The sequence below is a fragment of the Porites lutea genome, chromosome 6 (genome assembly GCF_958299795.1).
Source record: "Porites lutea chromosome 6, jaPorLute2.1, whole genome shotgun sequence".
Lineage (NCBI taxonomy): Eukaryota > Metazoa > Cnidaria > Anthozoa > Scleractinia > Poritidae > Porites > Porites lutea.
The window spans coordinates 28,065,032-28,085,665 of NC_133206.1; the positions used below are offsets into that span (position 1 = coordinate 28,065,032).

At 39.7% G+C, this 20,634-nt stretch overlaps 2 protein-coding genes across 2 annotated transcripts; one reads left to right on the top strand and one right to left on the bottom strand.

Annotated features, from left to right (window-relative positions):
- The first annotated feature begins 4,733 nt into the window (after positions 1 to 4,733).
- On the top strand, positions 4,734 to 5,687 carry LOC140942113 (melatonin receptor type 1B-like). The gene has a single exon (XM_073391091.1). The coding sequence runs from the start codon at positions 4,734 to 4,736 to the stop codon at positions 5,685 to 5,687; it is 954 nt and encodes a 317-aa protein (XP_073247192.1).
- Positions 5,688 to 9,818: 4,131 nt separating this feature from the next.
- On the bottom strand, positions 9,819 to 10,931 carry LOC140942114 (adenosine receptor A3-like). The gene has a single exon (XM_073391092.1). It carries the CDS (start codon positions 10,929 to 10,931, stop codon positions 9,966 to 9,968), a length of 966 nt encoding a protein of 321 aa, XP_073247193.1. The 3' UTR covers positions 9,819 to 9,965.
- Between the last annotated feature and the right edge of the window lie 9,703 nt (positions 10,932 to 20,634).

Sequence of the window (20,634 nt, forward strand, 5' to 3'; positions counted from 1 at the left end):
AACTAATAAGTTTACTAAGCAAAACAACAATTGCTCACGTGCAGCACGCTTTTGGTACATTTCCTAGCCATTCCTGCACGACCACAACGAGAAATTTCCTTATGTGACGTTTTGTGAAGGACGCAAAAACATGAAGAATTTTTCTTTTCTTTTCTTTTTCTAATCTTGGTTTCCGTGTCCAAGATTCAACTCCAGGGAAATTCACCTACATTTGACATTGTAAGTGAGTTTGAATAAACGCTACCGTCACGGTCGTTGTTGCTAAAGCTCCCTATCTTTCAAGAATGGTGGGACTAACTTTAAGTGTTCATTTTCGGGAGTTTATAGGTCACAGTTAACAGTTATGCCTTTTACTGAGCTTTCCAGAAATTTCTTATGTGCATTGTAAACAGATATACAGATTAACTCTTAACGCCGACTTGGATCAGCAGCCCATTTGTTCTTTATAACAACAGTTTGTTCAAACAATAAAATTTTTACAGAATTATTTTGTTGAGACCCTAGACATTCTCGAAGTCCTTGTGGTGGTAATAGAAGGGTTCCCGAGCTTCGTTCGCGCTCGGGTTTTGACGGTTTTATTCTTACTTTTCGTGCTCCTCTTTGGTGAGCTAGTTTGTTGAGACATTCGTGGGCCCTATTATAACGAAAAAATTTAGGCCTCTTCCTCACGTATCCGTTTTTGTCTGAAAACGGATATTTTTTCCTCCGGTTTGGCCTACCGAAAACACATGTTTTCAAAAACGCTCTCAGGGTTGTGATTTTGAAAACGCCGGCTTTTCGTTTTTGTGTGGACGGACGAAAACGAATACGATGATGTCATAAATCTTATATTTCTAGCATAACGCATGCTCAGTAAGGGATGCCATCGTAATTCCATCGTTTTAGCGTTTTTGTGTGGACGGGCGAAAACGATTCCAATACGCTACGTGTGGATGCGTATTTCTATGAAAACGGCGAAAAAAAATCTCCGTTTTCAAAAATATCTGAATACGTGCGGAAAGGGCTTTAGTTAAGCGAGAGTCTTAATCGTGCCATTGCAAATTTGAATCTTTTGAAAAATTAAGGTTGGTAATTGAACTGAGTGGAGTCCAATTTGGTCTAAAATCATACGTGTGATTTCAAAATCAGACAAGCGCGCACGACACTAAGTTCAATTACCACTTTATTACAGCCATTTTGAAATCGCAGAATTTATAGATCAAGTGGCCGGTTTGTTGAACAGCGGAAACAAAAAGGCTTCTACATCTCATTTTGTATTCGAAACAGAATTGATGCGATATAGAGCAGAAATGGTGCGATTTTAAACAGAAATGATCCGATTTAGAACATGACTGACGCGATTTCGAACAGATGTGATTTAGAGCAAAAATAGTGTGATTCGTGAATAAATCACACTGCTTTGAGCCAATCAGATTGCAGGGATCACCAATGATTTTAAAATGGATATAATAAAGGCTCTTATGCTACGTCATACTTCCCTCGCCAATCCATCTTGTACTTTATCAACTGATTTTCGAGACCCATGGAATTTTAACTAGAATTTAAGGGCAATGAATTTAAGACTTTCAATGAAAGTCTTTCTTTCGCAACTTTAATCTGCTGCGTACAGAGGTCTTCTAGGGTCGTGTCCACACTTTTCCGGACATTTTGATAAACGGAAATTTTTCCCTCCTTCCTCAACGCAGGTTGTGTAACGTCTTCGTAGGGACCTGAGGAAACGGAGGTTTTCGAATACGAAAAACTGCAGACTGTTAAGTTGACAGCTACCTATTTTCCCGCAAGATCGCCGAGAACGAGCGCTACAGGCTGCCATCTTGACCGAGTCTAGCTTGAAAATGACCATATCTCATCTACTCAAAGGGCTGGGTGCGGTTTAAAAAGGGACGAAAAAATTCATATCTTTCACGCCACTTTCCTAGACCGCTATAAAACCCAACACCCACCCCTCGGTATATTTGAACACAGTTACAAAAAAACGGCCTCAACAATCTTAAGGAAATATAGGGAACTGTGAACAGTTTAAATACGATGAGGTTTATGCATCCTTAAATGCATCCGTATACTACTAGCAAAAAACGGAGGCTAAAGTTATTTTCACACCTTACCGGATGGCTTTTGCGCCGGCACGAAAATCATACCTGCTAGGTCTTCTGTCTTGGATTTCTTTTATTGTGTTCTTTACTTCTTCTGTTCCACTTTTACAATTGGAGGCTTTGTATTTTCTGTACTCTAGGAAATGAATATATGTTACAACAGACTGGATTTCCCTTACCCTCCTAGATTAGCCATGTTCTTGGGGGTAGAGCACAGTATACTAGGGGTACTTTCAGGCAAGTGCCAACGAGGCGAATTCGTTTATCTTTTGTGGAATGTGCCTATCCAGGTCTTCGCGATTTGTTACACAACTTTAGATGTTTACAATGGATTCCGCTGTAGAAAAGGATGGCACTCAACTTTAGATAAAAAACTTTGATACATGTTAGGCTTTCACTTCTATTAAAATATAACAATATGGCGTGAAGCTTTGTTGGTAAATTGGTGCAAGTTAGCACTTATATTTGATTGAAATTCAAAACTATAAACAATAGAAAGCAAAATATAGTTCAAGTGAGGCCTTTGACTGCTAAAATTAAAGATTAAAATTAAATTCAGAGCTTTCGCCGATAAAAGCATCATCACGGATAAGAAAAATATTCCGCATGGTAATATATATATGAAAATTTTGGTGCAAGTAAAATGTGTGAAAAGTGCAAGAATGGGGCGGAATGTATCAGAGGTATAAAAATATAAATTTGAATAAAATACAAAGATCTAATGAGCGAGTGGCGCAGGACAAAGAGTCGCTCAGAAGGCAAAATGATTTATAATGATGGTCTTTAAAAAGAAGGTCCACAAATTCGTTGCATTATTCCTCATAGCAGTTTAGGGCTGTTTTTAATGTAAATCGAGCTGCAAAAGGACTGCACACTGGTTGACAAAAATCTCTCTAAAGGCAATAGCCCTTTCAATAAAGCTTGCTCACCTGTTAGGGCCCCTTGAACGAAAACGAACAGCTGCACTCTGGATCACCAAGTTTCGAACCATGCAGGAGTTGTAAATACAAAATCATGACGTTACTGGCCAAATATGGGTCTTATGTACACCTAAACATGGTCAAAAATGCAAATTTTAGAGGGTTACGCAGAATTTGAGAGTTTTTGCCTACACTGCTCGGGATCATGAACTGCCGCCCAGTCAACCTCGCTGCTTAGCTCGGTTACCCCGTTGGCAATAAGGCCCTGTTTACCTGGAGTGGGGGACCCCGGTCTAGTGGGGTAGGTTTCTTTTGTTTTGTGTCCCTCAGAGCGTGAAAACAAAAGAAACCAACCCCAGTAGACCGGGGTCCCCCACTCCATGTAAACAGGCCCTAAGTGTTCATCTTTTAATCTTACTTGATACAGAAAATGAATGGCATCATTTCTCACTTTCAGTGTGAAGTATATCTGACACTATTCTCTTCGCCATTACGAAGCGAAAAACAAACTTCTAGACGTTGGGCTTTTGGCGTTGATTTTTGGTGTCAATGCTTTTATTTCTGCCCGTCGACAGTCGGCACAAGGGCTATTGTTAAACTCAACAATAAAGTGATCGTGATAATGTGAATTAAAGACTGATAAAATGCGCACCCATGACGGATACGTCCGCATTGTTTAGAATTGTTGTAAGCTGATTGGTTTTGGCAAATAATAGCATTCAAACAGCGTAAACTGACTCGAAGAAGACCGTTGAGTTTGTCTACAGTTGTTTAAAACACGTACAATGTTGCTCTCTGGAGTTAAAACTCGTTTAGCTAATTGCGATTTCAAGGTAAGTTAATTTACGTGTACAGAAAAGTCCTAAAATTTCAGCTGTAAATCCACAAACGCCGTGATTACGAATATTTGTGGATCCGATGTAAAGATAATATCGAGTATACATACTGGACAAATGTTCGCTTCGTGCCGATCGGGACCAAAGAGAAAGAAAATACTCTAAATAGTTTTACCCTGAGTCCGTTGCTTTAAATAGAGATATTTGTTGAAGAGATTTAGGCTACTGGCTGTAATTTTTCTCCAAACAGATCGTATTTTAACCAGTGGTTAGTAAGTGAGGAAAATGGCGCGAAGGCGGTAAAAATGTGTACACGCGCGCGAGGCGCGTAAAACGAGATCCTTTCGAGGCCAGGCTATGCCCCACGCGTCCTAGCCTTCACAATATTTCAGTTGCTTTCAATTAATGTGAAATATACCGTAGTAAGTGTAAAATTGGCGAAAAAACGCTTATTTTTTAATATGATTAAAATCATCATCATCGTCATCATCATTATTATTATTCTGCTAATATATGGAGTAGTCTTCCTTTTGCACCCCCTCCCTCCAATTCTTTCCCCAAATTCATTCGGAAAACAAACAAACAGGCAAAAATAAAAACAAACAAAATCAGACTAAAATGCTTCTTTCAGTTAATATAAGAAGAAAGGGAAAATGAAGAGACTCCCGTTTCCATCCCTCCCATTCCAACCCCCCACCCCCCCCCCCACCCCCTGCGTGCATCATCCACGCGTTTCCCTTGTTATTGACAAGGAGACAAAACGTGGAGACTGAGGACGAGTCGCGTCACAACCCACACCTTCTCCTCTTTACCTACCCACCAAACGTTTTCCTGTTTTTAAGTAATCAGTTTGTTCTCTTTGCAGATCTAGGCCTCAGAATATCATGAACGGAACAGCTAATATAACGGCAGAGGCCTCTTCTACAGAACAGTCTCACCTGCCTGGAATACCAGAGGCGACCTTTTGGAGCACATTGTTCATCCTCGAAGCAGCGTTGATAGCAGCAGGAAATCTTCTTACAGCCGTGGTGTTTCTGCGAAGCAAGAGACTCCGAAAAAGGCGCTACTACTTGATCATTAACCTAGCCATCTCGGACACGCTTGTCGGAGCGCTGGCCTTGCCAATGTTTCTCGTCCCGTTTGGTAAATCCCTAGCTGTCTGGGACACCGAAACTGCCGTCCATGGAGACGCCATTTTGTTTTTCGACATGTTTGCAGGGTTTGCGTCGATCACGTTTCTCACAATGATCGCATTAGAGCGTCTCTATGCAACAATGCGACCATTCAACTACCGCGCACTCAAGTCACGTTGGTATGTACTGCTTACCATCTTCGCGTGGATTACCGCTGCCTCAATCCCATCAATCCACCTGGCCGCGCTGAAGTATCCCGGCATGCATCTCTCCTCCACGAAGAGGGCTATGGTATCGTTGTGGGTCCCATTCCTCTCCGCGCTACTCTTCATAATTTGCATTTCTTATCTTATTATCTGGAGGAAAGTTAGTAACGTCACCCGAAGCGTGAGAAAGGAAAAAGCCATAGAGAAGGAGTCTTCCTTATCCCGTATTTGCCTGATCGTTACGGCCATGTCAGTTGTAGCTTGGCTTCCCTTTATTATTGTCAGTATGCTTATTAATTCACACTACGAGCTGTTTAATTTTCACGCGCTGTATATCACCAAATTTCTTCATTACGCCAATTCGTTGTTGAATCCCGTGTTGTACGTGCTAAAAATTCCCGAATTCAAGACATCCATTTCGAACTTGTTCAGCAAGAATCCTGATAACACAATTACAGATATGACTCCTCCTCTTTCCCGCACGAGGTCGGTTCGTTGACTTTGCAAGTTTGTTACTCCAAAATTCATTAAGGAATCCTCTTTCCCAGGGTCCTCTCCTACCAGTCCCTAAGGAGTGTCTCTCCACGTGTAGGAGGGAGAAACTGGGAACGAAGTTGTCATTAAGGCTATTTAAATGTTGGACTAAATTCTGGCAAGATAAGTATACTCTTTTAATACTCTCTTGATTCTGATGGTTACTACTGAACCAAACCTCATACCTGGGGGAAAATCCCTCCTCCATCTGTAGAAATTAAAGTTTCTCGCTTTTTGTGCATTGATCCAGGCTTTTGATTACCTTTTCGCACCATGTAGGATAATCTGGACTCCGCATTCCGAGAAATTGCTTGTGGTATCTGGGATCCGGGAAAATTTTGCTTGTAAAATTAGGAATCTTGGGTTTTGGAATTTGGAAAACAGTTCAAGGAATCCGGAATTCACTAACAATTGGAATCCAGAATCCAAATTCCACTGTCAAAGACTAGAATCCAACACCTGGAATCCGGAGTCCACGGCTTGGAATCCAGAATCCAAGACTGTCTTGGATTCCCTTACCCGGGGCGGATCATTTTTCGTGGGCGCTTTGGTTGTCGGTGAAGAAAAAAGAAAAAAATCGAGAAGGGGTTCGACGGCTTAAAAGGGCCCTAATGTCGATCCAATTTTCACTGTAGCATGGCGAGGCAGCAGTTCAAAAGTTAAGCCGAGCAGCACTCTGTTAGACACCCCGCTTCGAATTAAATAAATGATTTATAACACCATACAATTATTCTTCGGATCTGGCCTTGATTCTTCAACGTAAGTGACTGTGATCTTTGTTACAGCTTATAGCTTGTAAGATCCCTGTAAGAACTTCACAGACTTAATTTAAAGAGTAGAAATGTTTAGTTTAAAGGGGGAACAAACGTGAAATTTCTCATAGATTGTGAACAGCCATCATCCCATTATTTGTGTCCATTTGATAAAGAAATTGACTGTGAGCATCCAGGCAATTATCCCTGTCTTATCTCAAGTTTAGAGGAACTACACCATGCCATTCAACAAAGAGCTCAAAAACATAAAAAGACAATTATCCGCCTAGAAACAGCTAGAAACTAACAGATTGGTAAAACTAATAGTGAGTGCATGAGTTGGGCATGGATCAATGGTCTTACCCCCGGCTAAGGAAAATGCTATATTTGCGATAAATTTTGTGGTAATATAGAAATTTGGTACCCAGAAAGATCTAATGGCACTAGATATTTTCAAAACACTTTGCTTATAATAGCGAAAAAGTTTTGTGATATGTCACGCCATCATTTTCTTAGTCGAAAATTTGACGGAACGGTGACGGTTCAAAGAAACACTATCAAATGCAAACTGAAGGTATTCCCTTTTCTTATCAGCTAAGTATCTTTTACCTTTCGCTGTTGGAATAACTGTTCTGATCAAGGCGTAAAAATGCCATTTTTAAGGTCAAAATCTAATCCAGACTTTCTTTATTCAAAATCCTCAACCATAACTTCAGTGAATTCATTCCAAACATAGGAGAAGTGCTCCCATTTTATCTGTCCGAAAGGTGAATTTTTGATCACGTGACTTTCCACGTGACCAAAACTGTACACCCGCGAAAGAAAACCACGACATATTCAATAGGGGAAATTTCTTTCTTATGCATAACTGATCAATCATATTATCTGAACGCACCGCAACCCTTGAAAAAAGACGGGTATGCAATGAAACGACAACTATCGTGAGACAAAGAATGCTGTAATAACCAATTCAAAGACCATGATGATTAATACCTTTCATTAAATTGCCTTGCTTTTTAACAAAAAGAATTGGGGCAATCGTCAAGATGAACGAGGTACGAAGCTGGCTCTCCCCTAGTTTCACACGCAGCCGGGGGTAGGGGGTGCTCCTTATAGTAGGCTATACGGGGAGGATCCGCCCGAAAGAGGTACCCTTTCATACTGACCTAAAACCTGAAAAAGGTAGGGATTTCATTAGTTAAGGTATATGAAAGGGTAAGAAAATCTGTCATTTCGGTCTGTAAAAAAGCCAAAAATAGCTAAAAGATGCATTTTTTATGGCTGTGAACAAGTTTTAAAAACTCTAGGGTGCTGTGATTTATTTATATCTTTAAAGACGGTGAATTTACAGCAGTTCAAAAGGATGCGAAATTATAAACTAAGTATGTGAAAGTGGTAGCATTTGTCAAAAGAAAGTATACGAATTGGAAAGGGGTGCCTTCTTGGTCAAAAATTGGTAAGCTAAATAAAAGGGTAGGGGGTGGGACTTCGGGGGGAGACTCCCTGTACAAAACATTGTGGAGCTCCTCCCGGGTAAACACAGACATTTTTAGGGGAGTCTTTTCCTCCCCTCACCCCATGGGAAACTTACTTCCCTATAAACGGTTATGTGAGTGGTTAGCATCCCCCAACTCTTCTTCCCCCGTTGTCGTAACTTCAAAAGCGAAGAACCCCGTTAACATCTAGTTACAAATGTCAGTGTTCAGTGGCGGATTCAGGGGAGGGGCCCGGGCCCCTCGGGGCCCCCCATATTTTTAGACCAAACTGAGGCCCGTAGGGCCGAAAAAAACTTATTTTGAGATCGCCCCCCTCCCCCCCCCCCCCCCCCTTATCTCAGGGTCGGGATGACCGTCCCCCTCCCTTATCTGAAGGTCTGGAAACGCCACTGCTGTTGGCTAATGTTACGAACGGACACGACTATAAGAACTTGGCCTATATCCAGCCATCTTAACCGAACAAGCTTTGAAAGGATTTTAGTCTATGGCACAACAGAGACCTTTTTCTTCCGGGACCGACACGGGAAATCCCATTTGCCTACTCGGGTAGCCAATCAGAACTCAGCATTAGCCTAATCTTGTCTGCTCAGTCGCGGATTCAGCCATATAATAATAGACAAATGTATCCATTTGCAACAAATGAGGATTAGATAAAGCAAAAATGAAATGGTCGACCAAAAACCCTGATGGTATTATAGATTTGCTTAAAGTAAATAGCAATTCCGAATGTAATTAATGTTTTTCTATGCAACAGTCACTGAGTCTGTACACAAGTAGGCGTTTAAAATCTGCAATTTTCACTAACAGGAAATTTCAGAGGTATTATTTGCCCATGTTTCTCAATTGTTAATTGATTTTGGGCTCCACGTTTTCCCAAATCTGACAGCTTCATTGACGTCACAATCAGACCTGCTATACTAAAATGAATCAGTTTTACAGTAATGCCTTTTACATTAGTTTGAATTATATTTGATTTCACATCATCTGATAACACTGTGATCGGATATAATATCAGCGCCCTTTTAAAATACATTTACGCCTGATGGCGCAACATGTATACAAAATTATAAATTAAAGTAGGCATACGTTTTGGACTAAACTAAAGGAGAGGGTCAGAGAAGGAGATAGGCAAAGTGAAAACGTGTTTTTCCGTGCTTATCTTTCAGCTATAATCAAAAACGTTTTTTTTTTAGTTTGTTTTCATAAACTGTCTTAATTGGCCGATAAGATACGAAAACGAACACGAAACAAGACTACAGAAACAGCTGTACCTTTAAAATGCCATTTGGGGTATAAGACAATCCGTGTGCAAAAGAAAAAAAGAGAAAACACTGCATTCACTTAAATGGAAAAAAATAAAATTAGTTAAAAAATACACTACACAAAAATAATCAGTTTGTACACAGTCAGGCCAGGTTCAGATAGACGCTAAACGTTTCATGAGCTGAACCTAATACATTGAATTAAGTACATGAAAAATTTGGCGTCTGAATCAATAAGGAAGGCCTGTACCGAACTTGTGGGGTGCACTCTAACCTCACGTACTCACAAATTGTACTCGACAAATCCTTGTTTTTATTCTCCTCGTGGTTTTCCACGCGTCTCTAATATTTGTTCTATCTCATTCTATCTCACACACAAAAAAACTTATTATCTCATCTCAAACGTCTCCGGTTGCAAACTCGTGATCCTAGCCTAAACGTGCTTACGCAACTTCCGTTCAGGCCTATTTCAATTTGGAATGGCTCAGCCGTTCTTCCCGCCCAGCCCGGCTAGGAATTTCGACTTTATTTGGAGAACCAAATCCATAAATTATTATAAGTATTTGCAAGCAGTTTGACCGAATTAAATGAGCGTTTTTTCTCGTTTTGCATTTAATTCGGAGTGTGAATCTATTGAACCGGTCTAAGTAACTTGGGTCGGCCTAAATTCGAATTAGGTTTGGCTCAAGAAAAGTTCGGCTTCTGAACCGGGTCTCAGAACAGCTGATGATAGCTATTGCTCAACTTGCGGTAATGCGTAGCTCAGTTTAAGACTACAGAACCGCCTAATTGTATCTTTTACTCCTCTCTTTACTTCTCTGATCCTCCAACAGTACAGGAGCGGGTTCAATGTTGAGTTTAAGTAAACTACAGTTCCTGTATACTGCCTGGCAAGATAAATTGACAAAGGCATCCCTCTTTGAGGTGTTAACGCTGCCACTACAGCAAACGGCAGATAACAAACAACCAATGTTACCTGTACCCACATCGCACTGTTGACTGCCTTTCTGTATCGAGCTATGTTTAGTGGAATTGCTTGGCTCGGTTGTGTTTGAGACATCTGATTCTTAGCTTTAATCTGTTTACGCCGCAGAGTAAGGAAAATTTTTGTATAAGCGAAAACTGAGGTGACTAGACACACACATATGCCTAGGTGATAAAACCACAACCTTATGCGAAGATCCCAAAAATTGCCTGCCGTGATCAAAAAGGACAAAACCCAGATAGAGATTACAGCTACAAGTGTTCTCCTAAATGTTACAAAATTTCTGTATCTGAGCCCGAGTGACAGCGCCAGGAGTCTGTCCACGCTTATTGCAGTTGATATTGCCAAAGACACTGAGCATAAAGTGTTGCTTATGATAAAATTTGCCGCAGTCGCGTAATAGCAAATATTCCATTTTTGCTTCACCGCATACATCCAATGGACAACGCTCGTAGGCTCTACAATGACACCAACACAGATATCAGTTGTCGCCAAGCTACCAAACAAAACTTTGGAAGGCAGATGAAGCGAAGACACCTTAGGCAGAGCTACTAGGATCAGAGTGTTGCCCAGAAACGCGGTAATGGACAGAAAAATATTTAACACTGAAATAAAAATCAACTCGCTGTGTACTTTTCCAGTGAACTCTCCAGAGCAATAAAGTTCAGTTGTTAATTTCTGGCTTACTCCTCCAGTAAAATTATTTAACACCATTTTTTTCTTTTAAGTTCGAGTTTCGAGTGTGCAATCCTACGTGGCTAGTTTTTTTTTAAATGTTTGCTGTATTTGATATTAATCTCCTTTCTTCTTGGTATGCTCCGCGTGGCTGTTATACCACGTGACAAACCAGCTGCAAAGGGAACATTCAAAGGCAAAATCAAACATTTCATAATAAAAGTAAATATGGCAATTTGGTGTGCGAGAAATACTTCTAATCATAATAAAGATAGTGATCAACTTCAGCTAACGAGGGTAATACGGGACAGTACTTCAACTGAATAACTAGTGGCCCTCAAACTAAAACTATAAAACAAAACTTAAGTCACCAAAAATACATATCGTTAAAGAAAAAAAAACTGTAAGTATATATATGTAAAAGACTACAAAGAGTGAAAACTATATTACAATTATAAAATATCCTTACAGTGAATATCTACAAACTATAACTACAATAAAACTACAACTAGGATGGGTCAAGCGAGAGGAAGGTTGTGAAATGCCGGATTAGCATCAGAAATTTTCTGACATCCGGTCATGCATGTTCAGAAGTTACAAATATCACTGCTCATGCGCATAACGGATTTTTGTCTCTTATTTCTCCACTGGGGAAAACGTTTTACTTCCTGGGCTCTCTCCAGCGAGTGGCTTCTTTGGGCTGTTTTGAAAATACAGATTTCACTCAACTAGAATAAGGAGAAGACATTAACAAAAACCAGCTGAACACACCGTTGGGTTGCGGAACTGAGACAATAGGGACTTTAAGATCCAACGACGCGGACGGCAACGAGAACGTTAAAAAAAAACAATTGGTTTAATAAGCAAAACAACAACTTTGCACGTGCATCACGCCTTTTTGTACATTTCTTTCCAGTTTTTGCACGACTACGACGTGAATATGCCTAACTTTGCGTTTTATGGAAGACGTAAACAAGCAACGACGAAACTTTGTTTGTCTTTCTGAGCTCGGCTACGGACCCTTGAAATTCAGCTTCAGGAGGGTTCGCCTAAATTTCACAAAGTAAGTGGGTAGGAATAATTGCTATTAAGAATGAAGGAACGTAAATTCACTTTTTAAGCGACGCTCTCATTGTCGTCGCGTCGTTGGATCTTAAAGTCCCTAATTACGTCCTAATTAATCAGCAGATTATCCGGCGTCTGAGTTTAATATGTGAGCTCACGTTTACCGAAAACAAACACTGGGAAAGCAATATCGTGGAGATCGAAAGTCAGTCTAAATAAAAAGGTATCTTGTTCCATGTCCTGCAAATGCTATCTTATTTCAAAACGCCTTTTCAGAAACGAAACAATTCACGTGTTATGTCATTAAGTGAATAGGAAAATAAAATATATTTATTCGTTCCATCCCACCTAGTTATGTTTTTCCTGTATGTTTATCTCCTTTTGAGGCGTCGAATGAAAGGTTTTAATTTTGCCCGTGAGCTTTTGTGAACAACTTGAGTCAAGACAACCGAAGGTTTATGTCAAAACAAATCAATAGTAATCATTTTGCTGTCCCAAACAGGGTAAAAAACAATACAAACTCTGTCCAGGAGAAGTGACAGCTTTCTAGAGGGGAGTGATGGATATCTGAGAAAGTCTCTTACACTTGCATGGATCGACTAGAAAACTGAGTGAATCAAATTCCAGTTCAGTTGTTTCTGTAAAACAACCCTAACTGAAATTTGGTTCATTCAGTTTCTTAACCCTAATCATGAAACTTAAGGGTCATTTGGTTGGTGGCCATTCAGCGTTTTGCTAAAGCGGACCTTTATCTCCCAGGGGTTTATCCTCCCAAAGGTTTCAGTCATCATCTCCCAACTGGATACCATCATTAGTACCTCAAAGAGCGAGTTTTCAATAATTTTGCTGTCAAACGGAGAAAATCGTGAACACCTGAAAATTTTAAGGAATGATGATTGCGTAACCATAAAGTTCAGGACACATGAGGAAACCTCAAAGGGGTAAGGAGTTTTCAGATTTTTTTTTTCTTTTCAAAAAAGGAGGGGCTTATAACTGGAATAGAGAAAGCGATTCGAAACAAAATACTTTTAGCATTTACTGGTTTCTAACTAAGCTTCAAAATGTAATAGTGGAAGCTTAGGGGAGGGCTTATCACCTGGAGAGCCATGTTTTCTTGTTTACCGGTAGACTGGCTTATAACTGAGGGGGCTTATAAATTGGGGGGCGGGGGAGGCTTAAAAGCAGTAGTTTATGGTAGCCTGTTCCAGACATTCAGATATTGGGGAATGCACAAAGAGAAAAAAAAATTACCTGCATAATTGCATTTTTTAATGCTCTATTTCTCACTATCTGAAGGCCTACAACAGGTTATCATAAGCTATACAGCTGTTCGTTCTTATGTAGAACAGTGAAATGTATAAAGTGCTAGATCGTTAGAGTCGACTGTTTGTGATGTTACTTATTGACATGATGTTTTTTTTTCAAGAAACAGTCAAGACCGAATATAATTATCAAACGATTTTTCATTAATAATAGATCTCTCAAAATTTTTACCTCAACTAATCTAGATGGCTTTCTAATTTTTATAAAGCTGCTTAACAGCCCTACCATTCTGCCGCCTCTGTGTTATTTGACTAAACTGACGTCGAGGGCACAACTAGATTAGATAAGCGGGAGATCCTTCACAACACGAATTTGTCAGCAAAGGTGAGAAATGTTGTACAGAAAATACGTGAGCGAACGTCGAGTCTTTCATAAACTTCTACACAAAGTTCCTGTATACAACTAATTATGATATAACTTGTTCCGCCCACACAGTTCTAGTAACTAGAACTGCTTCGCAATGACAGCAATAACTGTGTAATTAGTGGCATAAGCGCTAAAGGCGTTGTAGCTGTCACAGTAGTCGAGAAAGCTAAAACAGATAAAAACATATTAATTCAATACACGTGTTGTTTCGGAAACTATGTAAATATAGCACAACGGAAGCTTTTTTGCTTCGGTTTTGTGGGGAAAAAACCCTCCATTAAGCTTTAATCAGGCTGCAATAATTAATGTATTAAATAACAAATGCAAAACTATCACACGTACACACAAAATTGAAGGCGTGAGAGGAATTTCTCCAAGTTTTCTTTTCCTGAAAATTATTCTGTTTTCACAAATTCAAATAAGTGGATTGATTGAAAGTGTGAACTTAAGATTTTATGTAAAATACCTGGTACTGAAAAGAAAAGGATAAAAAGTTATCGAATACACAGAGCTACCTGCTAAAACAGATGTCAGCCAAGACGGTCGAAAATAAAGTTAACACAGCCTGGAAGAAGATCTGCCTACAAAATGAATTCCCTCCCTTTGTCCAGAATATATAACCCCTTTTATGGGGTTTCTTTGACTCCTGATTAAACTCCAAACTTGGGGTCATTTTTAATCCTGAAAAAGAGGTCTTTTAACTCCCAGTCTGGAGTTTAAATAACCCCGAAAATGGGTTATTTTTACTCCTTACATGGGTTGTTTTTACTCTTTTTGGAGTTACTTTTACTCTGAAAATGGAGTAAAAATTTTAGGTACAGGATAACTCCTTTTTGGGGGTTATTTTAACTTCTCAACATCTGGGATCATTTTTTCTCCTAAAAAAGAGTTCTTTAAACCCCTTTTTGGGGTTAAAATAACTCCCCCCAAAAATAACTCCACTGTAAGGAATTAAACTGAACCCCACTAGAGGAGTTATTATAACTCCTTGAAAATTACTATGTAGGGTTCTTGTAATTACCAATCTTGTTTTGAATCAGATATTTGGTGACAAGTACTTTTATCTCAGCAGGGTTTCAAAAAAATAAACCACTGACAGAATCGGCAAATTTATTACACTTTTTCTCTAATTTTCCTTGTAACGCGAAATTCGTCTCCGTATTATTAGACGCGCGAAAACAAGTAAGTATAAGGTTTATATTGATCTTTTTTATCTCCTTTTGCAACTATAGTACGAGTTCGCTTTGTTAGAGGGAACTATAATAGTTCGATAAAAGCGAAAGTTTTGCCATATTCTTGCTGTTTTGATCGCTCGTGTAGAAATCGGTATCAAACTTCTGGCAGGTTTACGAGCAGCACTCATAAATGCATATCTTTTTCATGAGACTTTTTTTTGTAAGGTAGAACGTCTAGAGATATACAAACTGACGTTTATATTCACATCCCCCGTGCGTCAATAATAATTTAAATTGGACTTTTCGATGGGATGAACGTTTTAGTTCATTAATTGTTAACAGTTGTAAGAAGTTCCAAAAAAATAATAATATGTTAAAATAATTAACTTTCACGTCATACCTTATATGTCATTTCTCTAGGACTAAGTAACACCTTTAAAGCTCTGCGAAACTGACTCTGTAAAGCTAATACGTTCTGTAATATCCCCTCACCAGGTGGTTGTAAGAACATATGACGTAGACATGAACCATTAAGAGGGCACGAATCTCTAAAATCACCTGAGAAATTAATTACTAAATATCGCTCAAAACGTCAAAAGAAGGAATAATAAACGGCACAGCAAATACAAAAGGAGCCAGGGATGGACAAACTTGAAGACGATTGAAAGGGATTGAAATTTTGGTTTTTGAAAACTTGCTAGCCTAACGGCCTTTCAGAGTTCGTTTTTGTTGTTTATAACGTTTGATATAATACTTGGGAGACAAGATTGACTAATTGGCGTGGGTGAGTGGGTAGTGCGTCGTGGGTCGTGGGTCGTGGGTCGTGCGTCGTGCGTGATAGCTCATGCCTCTTTGACAAGACTATTGCACGTAGAATTTAAAGACACCGTCTTCCTTTACACGACCCTTCGCATTTATGAAAAATTTTCTCCGATAAAAATCAGTAAAGCAAATTTATCAGCGAAATATGTTCTCCCAGATCCTCTCCCATTTTTCCTTATGTTCCTCGCACACTCTGCGTTCTTAATGAAATGCACATTCGTCTAAGAAAACCACTTCCGGTTAAAAGAAAACTCTAAGATAATCGCGGCTTTTGTTTGACATTCTATCTCAATATTTTTCGAATATTACAACTAACTGTAGTCCGCGAGCAGCCTCTCTCTCTTTCCCATCCACAGAAGCGAATGGTTTTGCAGAAATACCGCCTGAGCGAAAATTCGCACCGGCAAACAATTTCGACAAAACCAAATTTTTGATCTAGAGCAATGAAGTTTTGTTCCAACAGGTGAACGATTCGACTCTAGCCGAGGGAACCATATATTGGACAAAAAGGTTATTTTAGAACTCCTCAAACAAACAGTAGATGAGTATCTCATAAACCCTTTTTGTTTCTGTTTCCCGTCCTTCCTGTCCCGTCAACGAGAACGCTTGTTGTCCAGGACAAAGGAAGTATCAAATAAAGAAAAGTAATTTTATAGTTGTTGGTTTGCGGGAATAAAGTTGTGTTCTGAAAATAAACAACTGAAAGATCCCTTCGGACAATCTGTGTTACGAGTGAGCCCACTTTTGGTGGAGAGAATGGGTACATTGGAATAAGTTCCAATTCCTAAAACAGAAAGAAAAAATACTGATAGAATTCTTTCTCCCTCCTCTGTGAAATTCGCTTGCCATCTAGGACATCATAAAGGGCACTCGAATTTAGACACATTTTCCAACAAATGTTTGTTGCAGTATTAATTGGACAGTCACTAGCATGCGAGAATGCCCTTCATTTTGGGGCAAGGTGGGCCTATCTTGCCTGCTCGGGTAGCCAATCAGAACATAGGATTCGCTTAATCTTGCCCGTTCGAGGATTAAGTCATACGATAATTAGACAATGCTACATGACAGCTGGATCTGACCCGTCCCTAGTCGTCTTCGCGTAAAGCGCGGCGGGAGCAGGCGCTGATGGGAAGGGAGAAGAGAGGAAAGTGTCTCCCTTCCTCGCTTTCCTCCTTCCCATCACATACCGCGCGCCACTAGTGTGGGCTTGTGACAGACGACTGGGGACGAGTGAGTAGACGGCTCGCCAAAGGCATCCATCTGCAACAAATGAGGATTAGATAAAGCAAAATGGTCCACTTAAAACTCTGATGATATGATACATTTGTTTAAACAGCAGTCCAAAAATAATTAATGTTTTTCTATGCAGTAGTCACTGATTCCAGTTCGCCTGTAAACAAGCAGGCGTTAGAAACTGCAATTATTACTTACAGGAAATTTCAGAGGTATTATTTGCCCATGTTTTGTCAATTGTTAATAAAATCTGAGCTGCAAGTTTATCCAAATCTGACAGCGTCAATGACGTCACAATCAGACCTGCTATACTAAAATGAATCAGTTTTACATTAATGCCTCTTACGTTAGTTTGAATAAAATTTGATATCACATCATCTAATAACACTGCGATCGGATATACCATCAGCGCCCTTTTTATAATACATTTTATGCGTGCTATGGCGCAGCAGGAATACAAAATTCAAAGTTAACTCTAGGAATGCTTTTTGAACTAAACTAAATAGAGGGTGGAAGAAAGATATAGGCAAAGTGAAAACGTGTTTTTCCGTGCTTACCTTTCAGCTTATTATCAACGAGCCATTGGCGAGGTGGCAGCAGAATAGAGCCGCGCAAGACTTGGCAATAGGCAAAAAAATTCTCGATCGAGCTTCAAAAAGTGTAACCCGTAGCCTGATGTAATGTAGATTCCCCTGAGACCAATGGTGTGGCAGTTGTCAACCAATCAAAAGACGTTACCTGGCGCACGGGCTGAAGTTACACAAGCTTCTTATGTTTATTTAACTGAACCTGGCCCCGGCAGTCAAGAAACATGAGTACCTGATTAATTGGTTTAATTTTGGGGGCCATCAATGTAAAGTTTTAACGAAGAAAAGCTTGTAAAACGATAAAAGTGTTCCATGTGAAACAAGCAATTCTCACCACACTAAAAAGGATCAGATTACACGAGGAGAAAGCTTGATACGAAGAATATAGTCACTTCTGTTGGAAAAATCTGATGTTGAGGAAAAAATCTAAACAGCAAACAAAAAACTAAGAAAAAAACAAGAATTACAAGCCTAAAGCGAACGACAGAGGAAAAGAAAGCAACTCTATCTGTTTCGAAACCCACAGGTAACCCAGGCTCTGTGATAGTACCACAGTACGGTTCCAGTAAAACTACAGTGTTTGTATGGGGTAAAAATATCATCCTAAAATTTCTAGGAAATACTAAATAAAGATCAATAAAACTTACTCTGCAGTTAATTGTTGTTGTCCTTATTGCTCCAACGAAGTTTCGTGATAATTTGCAGTAATTTGTTTAAATTCACTCTATCTACAATAATAATATACAAGGTAGCAAACACGAGGTGCCATTTTCGCCGACATGCTCTCATTCAACACAACTTTTTCCACGAAATTCGAACTCCAACGGAAAATAAACATGTCAGGATCGTAGAAATAGGGTAGTAGCAGATATAGAAACCAATGAAGCTCTCCCAGATAGAGAAACGAATCCCACAGACTTTGACAAACTCGAAGAATATAATCCAAACAGACCGAGAATATGCTCGCCAAAGCAGCCGGGCCAGATCAACACGCGGCCAAGAAAATGAGGCCTGGGCACTGTATAAAAAAATTCCATCCCGGGGTTCCTGGGGTGACCTTTCTAGGGACCGATACATCATTTGCCCAAAGCTACCCTCCCCTACTGGAAAAATACTTGATAGAAGGCAATTGTTCTTCCTAGCCGATCACTATTTGCCAGAGCAAACCCCGCACACGCGCCTAAATTTAAATGGCTAAAAAAAAAATACAATCAGGAGAGTCTGCGGACTTACAAGGCGTCCCATTTCTTTTACTAAGGAATGCAAATAACAGTAATGAAACTAATGAAATAACAACGCGAAATACTTACAAGGCGGGCTGAAAACACGGTTGAACAAAAGGTAGATGATGACTGAGATACTGTTGCTATGAACTCTTGAGCGAAACTATCGTAAATAAACGGTGAAGCTTACAAACTAATGTCAAAAATTATACAGAAAATTGCGACAGAATATGAATTGCGATAACTGAGACGAATGTGAAAGGCATGTGCACCAGTAAACAAAGAACTAGCGCGATTAACATATTTAGCGATTAATGCGGCAGTAACACGCCGACTTCCTGTCAATACAAGTGAACGCTCTATCGGTTAAATATGTGAATCATCGTGATACACCTCTCTTTGAATTTGGTCCTGTTGTACAAATGCCTCGGTAAGAGCCAAAATTCAATTATATCTTTTACTCGTCTTAAGTTTTGTAAATCCCCCTTCGTTGTTCTTTCCTTTGCCCCTATAACCTTGCCCTATTGATGTTTGATAAACTTTCTGAGGACCAGTGCCAGGCGCTGAATATAGTTCGAGAGGGACATAATCTATCTATAACAGGCCAGGGTGGTACGGCTAGGAAGAACAATTGCCTTCTATTAAGTATTTTTTCAGCGGGGTAGGGTGGCTTTGGGCAAATGATGTATCGGTGCCCAGAAAGGTCACCTCAGGACTCCTGGGATGATTTTTTTTGTACAGTGCCCAGGCCTCATTTTCTTGGCCGTGCGTTGATCTGGCCCGGCTGCTTCGGCGAGCATATTCTCGGTCTATTTGGATTATATTCTTCGAGTTTGTCAAAGTCTGTGGGATTCGTTTCTCTATCTGGGAAAGCTTCATTGGTTTCTATATCTGCTGCTATCCTATTTCTACGATCCTGGCATGTTTATTTTCCGTTGGAGTTCGAATTTCGTGGAAAAAGTTGTGTTGAATGAGAGCATGTCGGCGAAAATGGCACCTCGTGTTTGCTACCTTGTATATTATTATTGTAGATAGAGTGAATTTAAACAAATTACTGCAAATTATCACGAAACTTCGTTAGAGCAATAAGGACAACAACAATTAACGCAGAGTAAGTTTTATTGATCTTTATTTAGTATTTCCTAGAAATTTTAGGATGATATTTTTACCCCATACAAACACTGTAATCTTACTGGAACCGTACTGTGGTACTATCACAGAGCCTGGGTTACCTGTGGAAACCTGGCCGAGTTATGAAATGAATACCGACGTGCCGTACATCACATGTCCTAGTAAACATTTCAAACAGCGCAGCGAATCATTTTAAGTTTCAATCGGGTAACAACTAGCCTCGGGAAATTTGAAACGGGGTTCAAATGGTTAAACTGCAGAAATATTTATCTACAAAGTGAAACCGAACCGACAGTAATTAAATTTTGTAGCTGCACTGGTAAGAGAAATGATCATGCTTATTTCCCACTAAATAAGCAATTCCTTTCTTCTGCCAATAAAAGATCCCCGTCATGACACTTCAAACTATAATATAGCAGGTTCGTAAAGCCACAGGAGTCTGAGGACTGACTCTTCTCCGGAACCTTGATACATGCATGACACCTTTTTATTGACAGTGAAGAAAATAATCCTTGCAAAAGGTAGGGACCAAGAAACTGTCAAATGTGGAAAAAAAAGGAATGCCATTCCTATGCCGGCAAAATACGCATGATTTGCTCGTTGGCACTATATCGATAGGTATACCTAGTGCAGTAGTTAAAAAATATATATTTTTTAGTTTGTTATTATAAACTATCCTAATTAGCCCAATAAGATGCGAAAACGAAGACGAACTGATTAGACTAAAGAAACAGCTGTACCTACACTGTACATATAAAATGCCACTTGGGGTGTAGGACAGTCGGTGCGCAAAAGGAAAAAAGAGGAAAACACTGCA

What these genes read in the sequence shown, in the direction of transcription:
- LOC140942113 (XM_073391091.1), top strand. Translation starts at nt 4,734, where the DNA reads ATGAACGGAACAGCTAATATAACGGCAGAGGCCTCTTCTACAGAACAG.
- LOC140942114 (XM_073391092.1), bottom strand. Translation starts at nt 10,931, where the DNA reads ATGGTGTTAAATAATTTTACTGGAGGAGTAAGCCAGAAATTAACAACT.